Raw genomic sequence first — 15,511 nt, 5'->3', positions numbered from 1 at the left:
GTAGGGTAGTTCGCCGCCCGCGTTTCGCTTTTCCACCCCAAACAGAGACACAACAGCGTCGCATTTGTTTACAAAGCATCCGGCGCCGTTTCTGTCCTACAGGTGTCAAAAAATCGTCCCGGAATCCTTCCAGTCCGTCTCAGCTGTTGATGTGGAGTCGCAAAAACCCCTGATGAGCCTTCCGAATACAAATTTAATATGAAACAGTAGCATTTTAATATTCAGCGTTCATATGTGTGCGACTTGTCACTCCGAGTCGCGTGCTCCAAGGGTTGATGACGTAAGACCCTCCGTCCAATCGGGCGCAAGCTCTCGCAGCGCGCCCTCTTCGCATTGGCCGCCCCCCGCGCCATGCAGGGCGGCCCCGCCCCGCGCCTTCCGCACCCCATTTCGGTCCTCCCCTAGCGGAGTTATTGAATTAAGCTTATCATTTGATTTCGACTTTGCAGACAGTCGGGTCTTCCGCGGTGCGCTGTTCTGGGAGCTCGCTTCGCTCGCTTCGCTCGAATCGCTCGCTGCGCTCGCGGCATGGACTACTCCTACCTGAACCAGAGCTTCGACTCCATGGGCGGCGGCATGGACCCGGGGCTCAACATGCCCTGCTCCTACGGGGACCTCACCTCGTGCAGCCAGATGTCGCAGGCGGCGTACCGCTACACGGCGGCGGCGGCGTCCATGGCGCGCTCGTACAACCCGCCCGGCGGCGGCATGGTGCACCCGGGGGCGGCGGGCTCGCAGTGCGCCGTGATGGGCGGCAGGCCGCACGTGCAGGACGTCCACCGCGCCTCCATGTTCCCGTCCTCGATGAACCTGCAGAGTAAGTACAGTTTCCGGGCAGCGCGACGCTCGTAGCGAAAACGGCACTCGGACGCCGCCTCCGGGAGCGCTCCCGGAGCCCGCTGGAGGCAGACTGACGGATGCCGAAGCCGTGCGAAAGCTTCTTTTTCTCATTCCGGCCATTATAAGACCATAACTCAGTTGTGCTTCGCTAACAAGGTTACACCGAGACCTTAGCCACTACGGCGGCCCCCACCACCGTTCAAATTAAATAATTTAATAGCAGCGAAAGTTTATTGTGAATAATCTAGTTTGCCGGCTGAGGATCGCCCTTCAGCCGGAGACGGAGAGGGACGAAGAAGCGGCTTTATTTGCTTGGGGAGCGGGGGCGGCGGACTTGTGTTTTGGATTTTTGAATCGGTTTTGGGGGGTTTAGTTTTTTGAAATTCGGTCGGGGGGTGAAAGGGAGACGACTGCCGACGCGTCGGATTGAGAACTACGACTTACATTTCTAAATTTATTATCAACAATTTTTCGACAAATTGTACGATATTTTATCGTTTTTTTGAATTAAATACTTAGTTAAAAATCCGGACGTCATAAATCGGGCGATTTTTTAAAAATTCATTGCTATTTTTGTCGTTGAATATTTTTAGTACCAGAATTTCGATGGTGGCGGCTATATTTAACGAAGACAAACGTGTCTGGTGGCTCTAAATTTTAACTTTGTGTTAAATTTTTCATACTAGTTTATAACCACGTACATGAAAATATTGGTGGATGCGCCGGGTGCACATAGTGCATACTTGTGTCCAAATTTACGTAAATGCTACTACTTTAAGTCATCGTAATTCTTCTAGAACTTGGAATTTTTAACGATAAATACTTTTTTTTGAAAAAATATTTTGAGATTTTGCGGCCGGTTTTTTCAAGATAAGACAAGTTTACGTGATTTTATATTATATAAAATTAAATTTATGAATCACAATTATATTGCACCGTTTTATTTTTAACCAGTTTTTAGTAAATTATGATTATAATAAATTTTTTGTAATATTTTTCTTAGCCGTCGCTTACTAAAGTCAAATTTTCTTTAATGAATTAGTGTTGAAACAGTGAATGCTTTTAGCATAAATAGTTAGATAAATTTTGTAATCACTAATTGAAAAGATTAATTATTTAAAAATGTGAATTTTTGATTTTTAATTATTATTAATCTATCTATAACTAGAAAATTAAATTTTAAAATTTGTGGGACTAACAAACCAGGAGGATATTTATTTTAAACTATTACAAATTTTTGAAAACTGCGTTTCTATTAGTTACTTAGTGGAAATATCTTCAAAATTTCGAGTTAGCTGCTTACCTGCATTTTTTTTTAATCTGGTACCACCTATACTTTTTTTGTAATTTTTATTTCGCTAATCTTATCTGCTACAAAATTATTTTATTTTAAGCGCAAAATGTCTTTGTTTTATGTTGTTTAGTAGAAATTATCAGTGAAAATATCGGATACGAAACTGTAAGTTTCTGGCTTCCGTCGGACCCAAAATAAATTAAACTTCAACTTTACGGATTATTTAAGATATTATACAAAGCTTTTTCGCAGCGATTTTAATATTACGATGACATAGCAAAATTCAACTATTTTTTTTAATAATTTTTTAAATTTCTATTAAAGTGATATAAAAAAATCTTATTTATGAGTTATTAGTATTACAGCAAAATTTAATATACAAGGTGAGTCATAGACCAAAATTGTACGGTTGTTTGAGGACTCTAAAATTATTTTTAACTATGCACTCTATATATTTTTACATATATTGATTGACTTTTCCTCAAGCTTACAATCATAGTTTATTTTTGAGATTTTGGTGCGATGTTGCCACGTTATTCCAATTTTCTAGAACTTTTGTAATAATAGAAATGTTCGAAAAAGAAGTGTCGTTAAGGTTATTTTTAACATCCGTGTTACAATATTTTGTGGATAGATGAAATTCACTTAAGATATGTTAATAAAACACAAGGTCTCCTATTGGAAAAAACCTAGAAATTGAAAAATCGAAAAATTGAAATTTTAATTTTATTATTTCCCGATTTTTCACTTTTTCGATTCTTCGATTGTTATTTGTAAATTCCTTTTTCAATTTTTCGACTATTCAAATTTTCAAATTTTCAACGTTAGATTTTCAGTTTCTCGAATTTTGAATTTTTCGATATTTCAGTTTCTCGAGTTTTCGTTTTTCAACTTTCGATTTCAGGGTTTCTGATTTTTTCGATTTTTAGATGTGTCGATTTTTCCGTTTTTCGATTTTTCGTATTTTCAGTGTTTTTCAATTTTTTTTAAAGTCCAAGAATTCAAGAAATTGAAAAATCGAGAGAAATTGAAATTTGTAATTTTTCAATTTCTTGATACGTTACCTCGGTTTTTTAATTTCCCATTTTCCAGCCTTACTATGTAAAATTTCGGTTTTTCAATTTTTAGATCTTTTAGTTTCTCGAATTTTTCCAGTATTAGAATTTTGGTTCATCGATTTTTGGATTTTCCATTTTGATTTTGCCATTTCTCAATTTTTTGATTTTCCAGTTTTTCGATTTTTCGATTTGTCGATTCCGTCTTTCTCGTCCTCCAAGCTTTTCGGTTACATAAAATCTACAAAATATCGAGTTTTCAGTTTCTCAAATTTTTTGATATTCCATTTCCCCAATTTTTCGATTTCTTAGCTTTTCGACCATTCAATGTTTCAACTTTTCAGTATTTCGATTTTTCGATTATTAGATTTATTTTCCAATTTTTCGACTTTCCGATTTCAGGGTTTCTGATTTTTTCGAATTTTAGATTTGTCGATTTTTCGGTTTTTTGATTTTTCGATTGTTCGTATTTTCATTGTTTGGATTTTTCAATTTTTTTTAGTCGAAAAATCAAGGAATTGAAAAATCGAAAAGTTGATAAATCCAAGAATCTACAAATTGAAAAACCACAGAACCAAAAAATCAAAAAATCGAGAAATTGAAATTTATGATTTTTCAATTTCTCGATTCTTTAATAATATTTATTCGTGGCCTCAGTTTTTTAATTTTCCATTTTCCAACCTTATTATGTAAAATTTCGATTTTTCAATTTTCAGATCTTTCAGTTACTCGAATTTTTCGATTATTAGACTTTTGGTTTATCGATTTTTGGATTTTCCATTTTGATTTTGCCATTTTTCAGTTTTTTGATCTTCCAGTTTTTCGATTTTTCGAATTGTCGATTCCGTCTTTCTCGTCCTCCGAGCTTTTCGATTACATAAAATCTACAAATTTTCGATTTTTCAATTTTTCAAATTGTTTGATATTTCATTTCCCCAATTTTTCGATTTCTTAACTTTTCGACCGTTCGATGTTTCAACTTTTCAGTATTTCGATTTTTCGATTATTAGATTTATTTTCCAATTTTTCGACTTGATTTCAGGATTTCTGATTTTTTCGAATTTTGGATTTGTCGATTTTTCGGTTTTTAGATTTTTCGATTGTTCGTATTTTCATTGTGATTTTTGAAACGATGTGATTGGTGTTGTGATGAATATATCAAAATTAACATATTCAACCCTTGAAAAAGTTGATGACGTCATCACAAATCGAAAATGTTAAATCAATTGTACCTTAGATTTAAAAAAATTAAAATTTCTAAACGTTTAGATAACAATAAAGTATGCATTTGCGTTAAAAGAAAATGAAATTATATTATTTTGGAAAAGTTGTTATTATGAGTATTTTTGATTTTTTATCAAAATTCTGGATGCCTAGGCAAAAAACTCAATACGGATTCATAAATTGCACATGTTATGTTTTTCTAATTTTCATTTTATTTTTAAATTTTTAAAATTTCTCAACTTTTCAGCTTTACGATTTTAGAATTCTTCCATTTTTTAATTACTGGATTTTAAAACTTTTTCATTTATTCGATTTTTCAGTTTCTCGAAATTTAATTTATCAGTTTTTCCATCTCCAATGTTACAGTTTACAATTTTGACGATTGCACAATTTTTGGTTTTTCCAATTTTTCGATTCGTGTCGTTTTTTCTTGTTTTCAATTTTTTGTTTCTTCAGTTTTTCGATTTTCCAGACACAGATACGTAAATTACACACATTTTTTATTTATCATGTTTCTTTCAACCTTTAAACGTTTGCAAGATTTCAGAACATTCGGTTTCGAAATTTCGAAGTTAAATTGTAAAATAATGTTGTTATATAATTTTGATTTTTTGCAAAAATCTGGATGTCTAGGGTAAAAATGCAACACGGATTCATAAACCACAAGTGCAGGAGTACCTTATTTCATAAAATTTTAATAATATTTACTATCGTAAATTAACCTTTGACAATTTTTAACATATAAACATAAAATTTGACAACAATCAGCCCAGTAGTTTGGAAGATTTTCCGTCTAATATAAATTGGTAGACAGACAGATGACCGATAGACGACAGACAGATGGAAACGCAGGACCTACTTTTTCGTACTCTAGGAGTCAAGAACACAGTCATTCGTCTTTAAAAAACAACTCAGTTTCCTCGAAAGTCACATATTTACTTGTTACATTCTTCTTCCGCATCTCTCATTTCCTATTTCTTATATCGCATTTCTATTTATCATTTTTCGTTTTACATTTCGCATTTTTCATTTCCGATTCTTCATTTCTCATTTCCCCTTCTTTTTTAATTCTCATTTCCGGCTGCGCATTTCTTATTTCTCATTCTGCATTTGGCTTTTCGCATTCCTAATTTCTAATTTTGCATTTCTTATTTCTCGTTTAGTATTTTTCATTTTTCATTACGCATTTCTTATTTCTCATTTCTCATCTCTTATTTCGCATTTATAATTCTATTTCGCATTTAGCATTTCTAATTTATCACTTTTCAAGTTTCATTTTGCATTTTTCATTGCCTAGTTCTCATTTCTCATTTCTAGTTTCTTGTTTCCCATTTCGCATTTTGTTTCTCATTTCGCATTCATTTGGCATTTCTGATTTCTTATTTCGTAGTTTTGTTTTATTAATTTTCATTGCACATTTCTTCTTTCACATTTCTCGTTTCTCGTCTGTTACTTCTCATTTCGCCTTTCGTATTTTTCGTTTTTGCATTTCTTTTTTCTCATTTGTTCTCTTTCCTCACTCCCCCTTCTTTTTCGTTTCTCATTTCCGATTTCGCATTTCTTATTCCTCATTACGCATTTCGCCCTACGCTTTTCACATTACGCATTTCGCATTTTTCATTACTAATTTGTAATTTCTCATTTCGTGTTTCGTATTTCTTCTTCCGCATCTCTCATTTCCTATTTCTTATTTCGCATTTCTATTTTATCATTTTTCGTTTTACATTTCGCATTTTTCGTTTTACATTGCGTATTTTTCATTTTCGATTCTTTATTTCTCATTTCCCCTTCTTTTTCAATCCTCATTTTTGGTTTCGCATTTCTTATTTCTCATTCCGCATTCCTAATTTCTAATTTTGCATTTCTTACTTTTCGTTTAGTATTTTTCATTTCTCATTACGCATTTCGCATTTTTCAGTTCTCATCTGTCCTTTCCCATTTTGTGTTTCGTATTTCTTAATTACGCATTTCTTATTTCTCATTTCTCATCTCTTATTTCGCATTTCTAATTCCATTTCGCATTTAGCATTTCTAATTTATCACTTTTCAAGTTTCATTTTGCATTTTTCATTACCTAGTTCTCATTTCTCATTTCTAACTTCTTGTTCCCATTTCGCATTTTATGTTTCTCATTTCGCATTCATTTGGCATTTCTGATTTCTTATTTCGCAGTTTTAATCTATTAATTTTCATTGCACATTTCTTCTTTCACATTTCTCGTTTCTCGTCTGTCACTTCTCATTTCGCCTTTCGTATTTCTCATTTTTGCATTTCTTTTTTCTCATTTGTTGTCTTTCCTCACTCCCCCTTCTTTTTCGTTTCTCATTTCCGATTTCGCATTTCTTATTCCTCATTACGCATTTCGCCTTACGCTCTTCACATTACGCATTTCGTATTTTTCATTTCTAATTTGTAATTTCTCATTTCGTGTTTCGTATTTCTTCTTCCGCATCTCTCATTTCCTATTTCTTATTTCGCATTTCTATTTTATCATTTTTCGTTTTACATTTCGCATTTTTCGTTTTACATTTCGTATTTTTCATTTTCGATTCTTTATTTCTCATTTCCCCTTCTTTTTCAATCCTCATTTCCGGTTTCGCATTTCTTATTTCTCATTCCGCATTTGGCTTTTCGCATTCCTAATTTCTAATTTTGCATTTCTTACTTCTCGTTTAGTATTTTTCATTTCTCATTATGCATTTTGCATTTTTCAGTTCTCGTCTGTCCTTTCCTATTTTGTGTTTCGTATTTCTTGATTACGCATTTCTTATTTCTCATTTCTCATCTCTTATTTCGCATTTCTAACTCCATTTCGCATGTAGCATTTCTAATTTATCACTTTTCAAGTTTCATTTTGCATTTTGCATTACCTAGTTCTCATTTCTCATTTCTAACTTCTTGTTTCCCATTTCGCATTTTATGTTTCTCATTTCGCATTCATTTGGCATTTCTGATTTCTTATTTCGCAGTTTTAATCTATTAATTTTCATTGCACATTTCTTCTTTCACATTTCTCGTTTCTCGTCTGTCACTTCTCATTTCGCCTTTCGTATTTCTCATTTTTGCATTTCTTTTTTCTCATTTGTTCTCTTTCCTCACTCCCTCTTCTTTTTCGTTTCTCATTTCCGATTTCGCATTTCTTATTCCTCATTACGCATTTCGCCTTACGCTTTTCACATTACGCATTTCGTATTTTTCATTTCTAATTTGTAATTTCTCATTTCGTGTTTCGTATTTCTTCTTCCGCATCTCTCATTTCCTATTTCTTATTTCGCATTTCTATTTTATCATTTTTGGTTTTACATTTCGCATTTTTCGTTTTACATTGCGTATTTTTCATTTTCGATTCTTTATTTCTCATTCCGCATTTGGCGTTTCGCATTCCTAATTTCTAATTTTGCATTACTTACTTCTGGTTTAGTATTTTTCATTTCTCATTACGCATTTCGCATTTTTCAATTCTCATCTGTCCTTTCCCATTTTGTGTTTCGTATTTCTTAATTACGCATTTCTTATTTCTCATTTCTCATCTCTTATTTCGCATTTCTAATTCCATCTCGCATTTAGCATTTCTAATTTATCACTTTTCAAGCTTCATTTTGCATTTTTCATTACCTAGTCCTCATTTCTCATTTCTAACTTCTTGTTTCCCATTTCGCATTTTATGTTTCTCATTTCGCATTCATTTGGCATTTCTGATTTCTTATTTCGCAGTTTTAATCTATTAATTTTCATTGCACATTTCTTCTTTCACATTTCTCGTTTCTCGTCTGTCACTTCTCATTTCGCCTTTCGTATTTCTCATTTTTGCATTTCTTTTTTCTCATTTGTTCTCTTTCCTCACTCCCTCTTCTTTTTCGTTTCTCATTTCCGATTTCGCATTTCTTATTCCTCATTACGCATTTCGCCTTACGCTTTTCACATTACGCATTTCGTATTTTTCATTTCTAATTTGTAATTTCTCATTTCGTGTTTCGTATTTCTTCTTCCGCATCTCTCATTTCCTATTTCTTATTTCGCATTTCTATTTTATCATTTTTCGTTTTAGATTTCGCATTTTTCGTTTTACATTGCTTATTTTTCATTTTCGATTCTTTATTTCTCATTCCGCATTTGGCGTTTCGCATTCCTAATTTCTAATTTTGCATTACTTACTTCTCGTTTAGTATTTTTCATTTCTCATTACGCATTTCGCATTTTTCAATTCTCATCTGTCCTTTCCCATTTTGTGTTTCGTATTTCTTAATTACGCATTTCTTATTTCTCATTTCTCATCTCTTATTTCGCATTTCTAATTCCATCTCGCATTTAGCATTTCTAATTTATCACTTTTCAAGTTTCATTTTGCATTTTTCATTACCTAGTTCTCATTTCTCATTTCTAGCTTCTTGTTTCCCATTTCGCATTTTATGTTTCTCATTTCGCATTCATTGTGCATTTCTGATTTCTTATTTCGCAGTTTTAATCTATTAATTTTCATTGCATATTTCTTCTTTCACATTTCTCGTTTCTCGTCTGTTACTTCTCATTTCGCCTTTCGTATTTCTCGTTTTTGCATTTCTTTTTTCTCATTTGTTTTCTTTCCTCATTCCCCCTTCTTTTTCGTTTCTCATTTCCGATTTCGCATTTCTTATTCCTCATTACGCATTTCGCCTTACGCTTTTCACATTACGCATTTCGTATTTTTCATTTCTAATTTGTAATTTCTCATTTCGTGTTTCGTATTTCTTCTTCCGCATCTCTCATTTCCTATTTCTTATTTCGAATTTCTATTTTATCATTTTTCGTTTTACATTTCGCATTTTTCGTTTTACATTTCGCATTTTTCGTTGTACATTGCATGTTTTTCATTTTCGATTCTTTATTTCTCATTTCCCCTTCTTTTTCAATCCTCATTTCCGGTTTCGCATTTCTTATTTCTCATTCCGCATTTGGCTTTTCGCATTCCTAATTTCTAATTTTGCATTTCTTACATTTCGTTTAGTATTTTTCATTTCTCATTACGCATTTCGCATTTTTCAGTTCTCGTCTGTCCTTCCCCATTTTGTGTTTCGTATTTCTTAATTACGCATTTCTTATTTCTCATTTCTCATCTCTTATTTCGCATTTCTAATTCCATTTCGCATTTAGCATTTCTAATTTATCACTTTTCAAGTTTCATTTTGCATTTTTCATTGCCTAGTTGTCATTTCTCATTTCTAACTTCTTGTTTCCCATTTCGCATTTTATGTTTCTCATTTCGCATTCATTTGGTATTTCTGATTTCTTATTTCGCAGTTTTAATCTATTAATTTTCATTGCACATTTCTTCTTTCACATTTCTCGTTTCTCGTCTGTCACTTCTCATTTCGCCTTTCGTATTTCTCATTTTTGCATTTCTTTTTCTCATTTGTTCTCTTTCCTCACTCCCCCTTCTTTTTCGTTTCTCATTTCCGATTTCGCATTTCTTATTCCTCATTACGCATTTCGCCTTACTCTTTTCACATTACGCATTTCGTATTTTTCATTTCTAATTTGTAATTTCTCATTTCGTGTTTCGTATTTCTTGTTCCGCATCTCTCATTTCCTATTTCTTATTTCGCACTTCTATTTTATCATTTTTCGTTTTAGATTTCGCATTTTTCGTTTTACATTGCGTATTTTTCATTTTCGATTCTTTATTTCTCATTTCCCCTTCTTTTTCAATCCTCATTTTTTGTTTCGCATTTCTTATTTCTCATTCCGCATTTGGCTTTTCGCATTCCTAATTTCTAATTTTGCATTTCTTACTTTTCGTTTAGTATTTTTCATTTCTCATTACGCGTTTCGCATTTTTCAGTTCTCATCTCTTATTTCGCATTTCTAATTCCATTTCGCATTTAGTATTTCTAATTTATCACTTTTCAAGTTTCATTTCGCCTTTCGTATTTCTCATTTTTGCATTTCTTTTTTCTCATTTGTTCCCTTTTCTCACTCCTCCTTCTTTTTCGTTTTTCATTTCCGATTACTTGAATGTAATCTATCTATCTGTGTAGATGTTGGAGTGAAAACGTGAAAATTTGTATTCCTTGTGCTTCAAAAGCTAGGAAAATCAATGTAAATGATTTTACAGATTTTTAAAAATCTTTTTTGTTATAATTTCGGTTGTCGAATCTTCAGAAAATAATTATTTTAATTTTAGGATATTTAATTAATTATTTGTTACATACTAAACAAGCACAGTATAATTAAATAATCGTTATAATTATAACAAATCAACTCTTTCAAAATTGTTTACATACTTTTTTTTTTTTTAATTTGGCGAGTGTGACGTACATATTTTAAGTGAGATTTACCTTGTAATAATAATAAGCATTTGAACATGACGTCATTAGTTTTTCGAAGGATATGAGTGGGATTTTAAATAACCTTGACGATTTTCATTAGTTTCTGTTTAAAAAAACCTCGCATTTTCGTATTCTGCACGTTTTAAGAGTTTATGAAAGCACGAAATTGGTGAAATTTTGTCGAAATGACCCCCTGAGGAGGTGAAAAAGTGAAATTTTCGTGCTCTCGCTCGGATTCAGTTTCTTCCGTGCCGCCGCCGTGCTGCCCCCGATTAAAGGAAGCTGCAGCCTTTGTCAAAGTCTGCTCTGTCATCGCCTTATGATTTTATAACGAAGAGGCGCCCACAAACCCAAACATCACTCACGAAATTATCATCACATCCTCTTTCGCTTTCTTTCGTCGTAGGCGCTCCGAGCGCAAACATTTACCCCTTGAAATAGAAAGAAAATAAACAGGAGGGGTGGAAATATGTAATTCGCTTTTCATTTGGCCGGATCGTTCGTCAAATTTTCTCTTCATCGGATAAAAGCGCATCGCCCGAAAAGGAATTTGTTTGCGCCACCAACAGTTAATTTCGGGAAGGGAACAATTCTTTACGTAAGAAAGGATGTCTGTCGCGGCCAATTTGCCAGGAAGTCGGACGGAGGAGGCATCCGATAAATTTAGGTAATTGCTCTCTGCGGTCAAAAACAGGAATTTTCGGAGGCGCGCTACAAATTGTCCACATTGTCGAGGATCGACTCGGAACTGAAAGCAAGATAAACCGAGGAGGAAAATTGATGTAAATGCGCATCGAATTTTTATCGTCGTTTTACTGTCGCAACATGTAGAGTAACTTTATGGTCGAAGGAACTTCTTTTATGGCTTGGAAGACGAATTTCTTTGTCTTTTGCCTTAAATATCAAACAATATAAATCTTTTATGCTCGGAGGACGATTTTTGATTTCGAGGCAGACGCTCGCTGCAGGAAAGGCGGACGAGGGACATTGTGAAAGGGTACGAATCTACGAAACTAACAATGGAGATAATTAAAAATCGACCCAAGTTTCAACCGTAAGCGATGCATTTTATATGGGAGAATTCGATTTCTACCGATTTCTGAACAAGTTGATACATGAATCTTACACAAATTGTCATAAAGTCTGTCATTCCGCTTTTATTTGTGTCAAAATTTGATTTTTATATATTAAAATTTCATAGCAAACCGAACTGATTCTAATAATGCAACTTTTACTGCACTAGTGGTTCAAAATAACTTTTATAATGAAGGTAAAAATTTACTTAATTGGAAAGAAGGAATTCTTCCTGATTATTTTGGTATTTTTTTAATAATTTCAGTATAATTCCGTTGTAAGTCGATTTTTTCCCGAATTTTCATATTTCTAAATTTTCATTTTTCTGCTATTTATCGTTTCATACTTTAGAATTTACTTCAGTTTTTCGATTCGCAATTTTACGAGTTTCTCAATTTTCAGAATTTTCAATTTTTGAATTTTTAGATTTTGTAATTTTCGATTAAGTTTCTCGAGTTTTCAATTTTTCGATTTGCGATTTTTCAATTTTTCATTTTTGTTTGTTTCTTCAATTTTACGAGTTTTCATTTTAAAATTTTTAATTTTTTCTATTTTCCAACTTTGGATGTTTCAATTTTTTGATTTTGCAATTTTTCGATTTGCAGTTTCACGAGTTTCCAATTTTTAGTTTCTCGATTTTTAGTTTTCCAGTGTTTCAATTTTTGTTTCTTCAGTTTTTCGATTTTCCATTTTTTTGATTTTGCAATTTTCGTTTTTCCAGTTTTTCGATTTTTCAATTTTTTCAGATTTTTTAGTGGAAAAATTGTAAAATTAAAAAAAAAATTAAAGAAAAACTTGAAAATATCTAAAATTGAAGAAACAAAAAGTTCAAAAATCAAAAGCTTAAAAGTGCATAATCGAAAAACCGATATATAGGTATTGTAAAATCGAAAAATTGAAAACGAAACATTGGAAAATCGGATAACTGGAAATTGTAATATTTCGATTTTCCACTTTTTCTATTTTGCAAATCGTATTATGATTTTTGAATTGTTTCAGATATTTTGGTTTTCGATTTTTAATTTTCCGATTTTCAATTTTTGAATTTTCAATTTTTCGGTTTTCTATATTTCGTTTCTTCTTTTTCGATTTTTAATTTTTCTATTTCTCAATATTTAATTTTTTAATTTTTCGATTTTACAATTTTGACGATTGTACAATTTTTGGGTTTTCCAGTTTTTCGATTCGATTCGATTTTTCTTCTTTTCAATTTTTCGATTCATCACTTTTTTCGATTTTTATTTTTTTAATGTTTCAATTATTCGTTTCTTCAGTTTGTCGATTTTTCATTTTTTTTTTTGATTTTTAGTTTTTCGATTTTTCAACTTTTCGGATAAGAAAAATGAAAAAAACTGCAAAATTGAAGAAAAATTGAAATTGAAAAGTATTAAAGAAAAACTTTAAAATATAATTATAATTTTTAAAATTTTTCACTTTTTCATTCTTACGATTATAGAATTTTGCAATTTCGCAATATTTAATTTTTTAATTTTTCGATTTTACAATTTTGACGATTGTACAATTTTTGGGTTTTCCAGTTTTTCGATTCAATTCGATTTTTCTTCTTTTCAATTTTTCGATTCATCACTTTTTTCGATTTTTAAGTTTCTCGATTTTTATTTTTTTAATGTTTCAATTATTCGTTTCTTCAGTTTTTCGATTTTTCATTTTTTTTTTATTTTTAGTTTTTCGATTTTTCAACTTTTCGGATAAAAAATGAAATAATTGCAAAATTGAAAAACTGAAATTGAAAAAAGTATTAAAGAAAAACTTTAAAACATAATTATAATTTTTAAAATTTTTCACTTTTTCATTCTTACGATTTTAGAATTTTGCAATTTCGCAATATTTAGTTTTTTAATTTTTCGATTTTACAATTTTCACGATTGTACAATTTTTAGGTTTTCCAGTTTTTCGATTCGATTCGATTTTTCTTCTTTTCAATTTTTCGATTCGTCACTTTTTTCGATTTTTAAGTTTCTCGATTTTTATTTTTTTAATGTTTCAATTATTCGTTTCTTCAGTTTTTCGATTTTTCATTTTTTTTATTTGTAGTTTTTCGATTTTTCAACTTTTCGGATAAAAAAATGAAAAAATTGCAAAATTGAAAAACTGAAATTGAAAAAAGTATTAAAGAAAAACTTTAAAACATAATTATAATTTTTAAAATTTTTCACTTTTTCATTCTTACGATTTTAGAATTTTGTTTCTTTTTAATTTTTCAATGCATTATTTTTTTCGATTTTGAAGTTTCTCGATTTTTAGTTCTCCAGTGTATCAATTTTTCGTTTCTTAAGTTTCAAAATGTAAAATTGAAAAATCAAAAATAAAAAAAGTTTCAAAGAGGAACCTTAAAAGCTCTAAAAATTGAAATCAAGAACATGAAAAATTTAAGAAATAAAAAATTCAAAAAGTCCAAAACCGAAAAAACCAAATATGTTTTGTAAAATAGAAAAATCGAAAACTAAAGAATTTTTTGGATTTTTTCTGTTTTTAATTTTTTCGATTTTTAATATTTGGTTTTTCGATTTTTCGATTTTTCAACTTTTCGAATAAAAAAATGGAAAAATTTCGAAACTGTGGAATTGGAAAATCAAAAACAGAAAAAACGAACATACATAAAATGAAAATTTTATAAAATCCAAAAATTAGAAATCAAGAAGTTGAAAATTGAAAAATTGAAACATAAAAATCGAAAAAGTGCAAAATCAAAAAACTGAATATGTATTCTAAAATCGAAATATCGAAAATTAAAGAAATCGGAAACTGAAAATCCAAAAATTGCAAAATTGAAAAATTTAAAAATTTTAAAATCAAAATTGAAAAATAGTATTAAAGAAAAACTTTAAAATATCTTAAAACTGAAATCAGGAACATGAAAAATTGTAGAAATAGAAAATTCAAAATTCGAAAGATTGAAAATTGAGAAACTGAAAAATAAGTATTGTAAAATCGAAATGTCAAAAGTTAAAGATGATGCAAAATCTTATAACTGGGAATTTAAATTTTTCGATATTTTACTTTTTTGATTTTGCAAATTTTGTAGTTTTTTCAGTGTTTTGATTTTTCGATTTTTTCAGATTTTTGAGTTTATGGAGATGCAATTTTTGGATTTTTCAATTTTTCGATTTTGCAATTCGTTTTTAACAAATCTTTGGTTTTTGAATTCTTTCGGATTTTTCAGTTTTTCAATTTTTAATTTTTAAACTTTTCGATTTGCAATTTTTCGATTTTATAAATTTTTGGTTTCACAGCTTTAATTTTTCATTTCTTCAATTTTTCAATTTTTCGATTGTTAATTTTTCAGTTTCTCGATATTTAATTTTTCAATTTTTCGATCTTTAAAATTTTGACGATTGTACAATTTTTGATTTTTTCAATTTTCGATTCCATTCGTTTTTGTTCTTTTCAATTTTTCAGTGCATTATTTTTTTTCTATTTTTAGTTTTCCAGTGTATCAATTTTTCGTTTCTTAAGTTTTCGATTTTCAATTCTTCGATTTTTCACATTTTGGATTTTCTTCAGTTTTTGGATTTTTCAGTTTTTTGGAAAAAAATGGAAAAGTTGTAAAATGTAAAATTGAAAAATCAAAAATGAAAAAAGTATCAAAGAGGAACCTTAAAATCACTAAAAATTGAAATCAAGAACAAGAAAAATTTAAGAAACAAAAAATTCAAAAAGTTTAAAACCGAAAAAACCAAATATGTATTGTAAAATAG

General features: G+C 30.7%; 1 protein-coding gene across 1 annotated transcript in view; it reads left to right on the top strand.

The window, feature by feature from the left end:
- The first annotated feature begins 528 nt into the window (after positions 1-528).
- Positions 529-15,511, top strand: part of LOC135140864 (paired mesoderm homeobox protein 2A-like) — an 84,480-nt gene continuing 69,497 nt past the window's right edge. The window contains exon 1 of the mRNA XM_064071583.1: positions 529-817. Coding sequence (XP_063927653.1) covers positions 529-817 — 289 coding nt within the window. The remainder of the gene's footprint in view (positions 818-15,511) is intronic.

This window comes from Zophobas morio, unplaced genomic scaffold, assembly GCF_036711695.1.
Source record: "Zophobas morio isolate AGI-343-1 ecotype UQ-CSIRO unplaced genomic scaffold, CSIRO_AGI_Zmor_V1 ptg000041l, whole genome shotgun sequence".
In the NCBI taxonomy this organism is placed as follows: domain Eukaryota; kingdom Metazoa; phylum Arthropoda; class Insecta; order Coleoptera; family Tenebrionidae; genus Zophobas; species Zophobas morio.
This window is presented reverse-complemented; position numbering and strand designations above follow the sequence as displayed.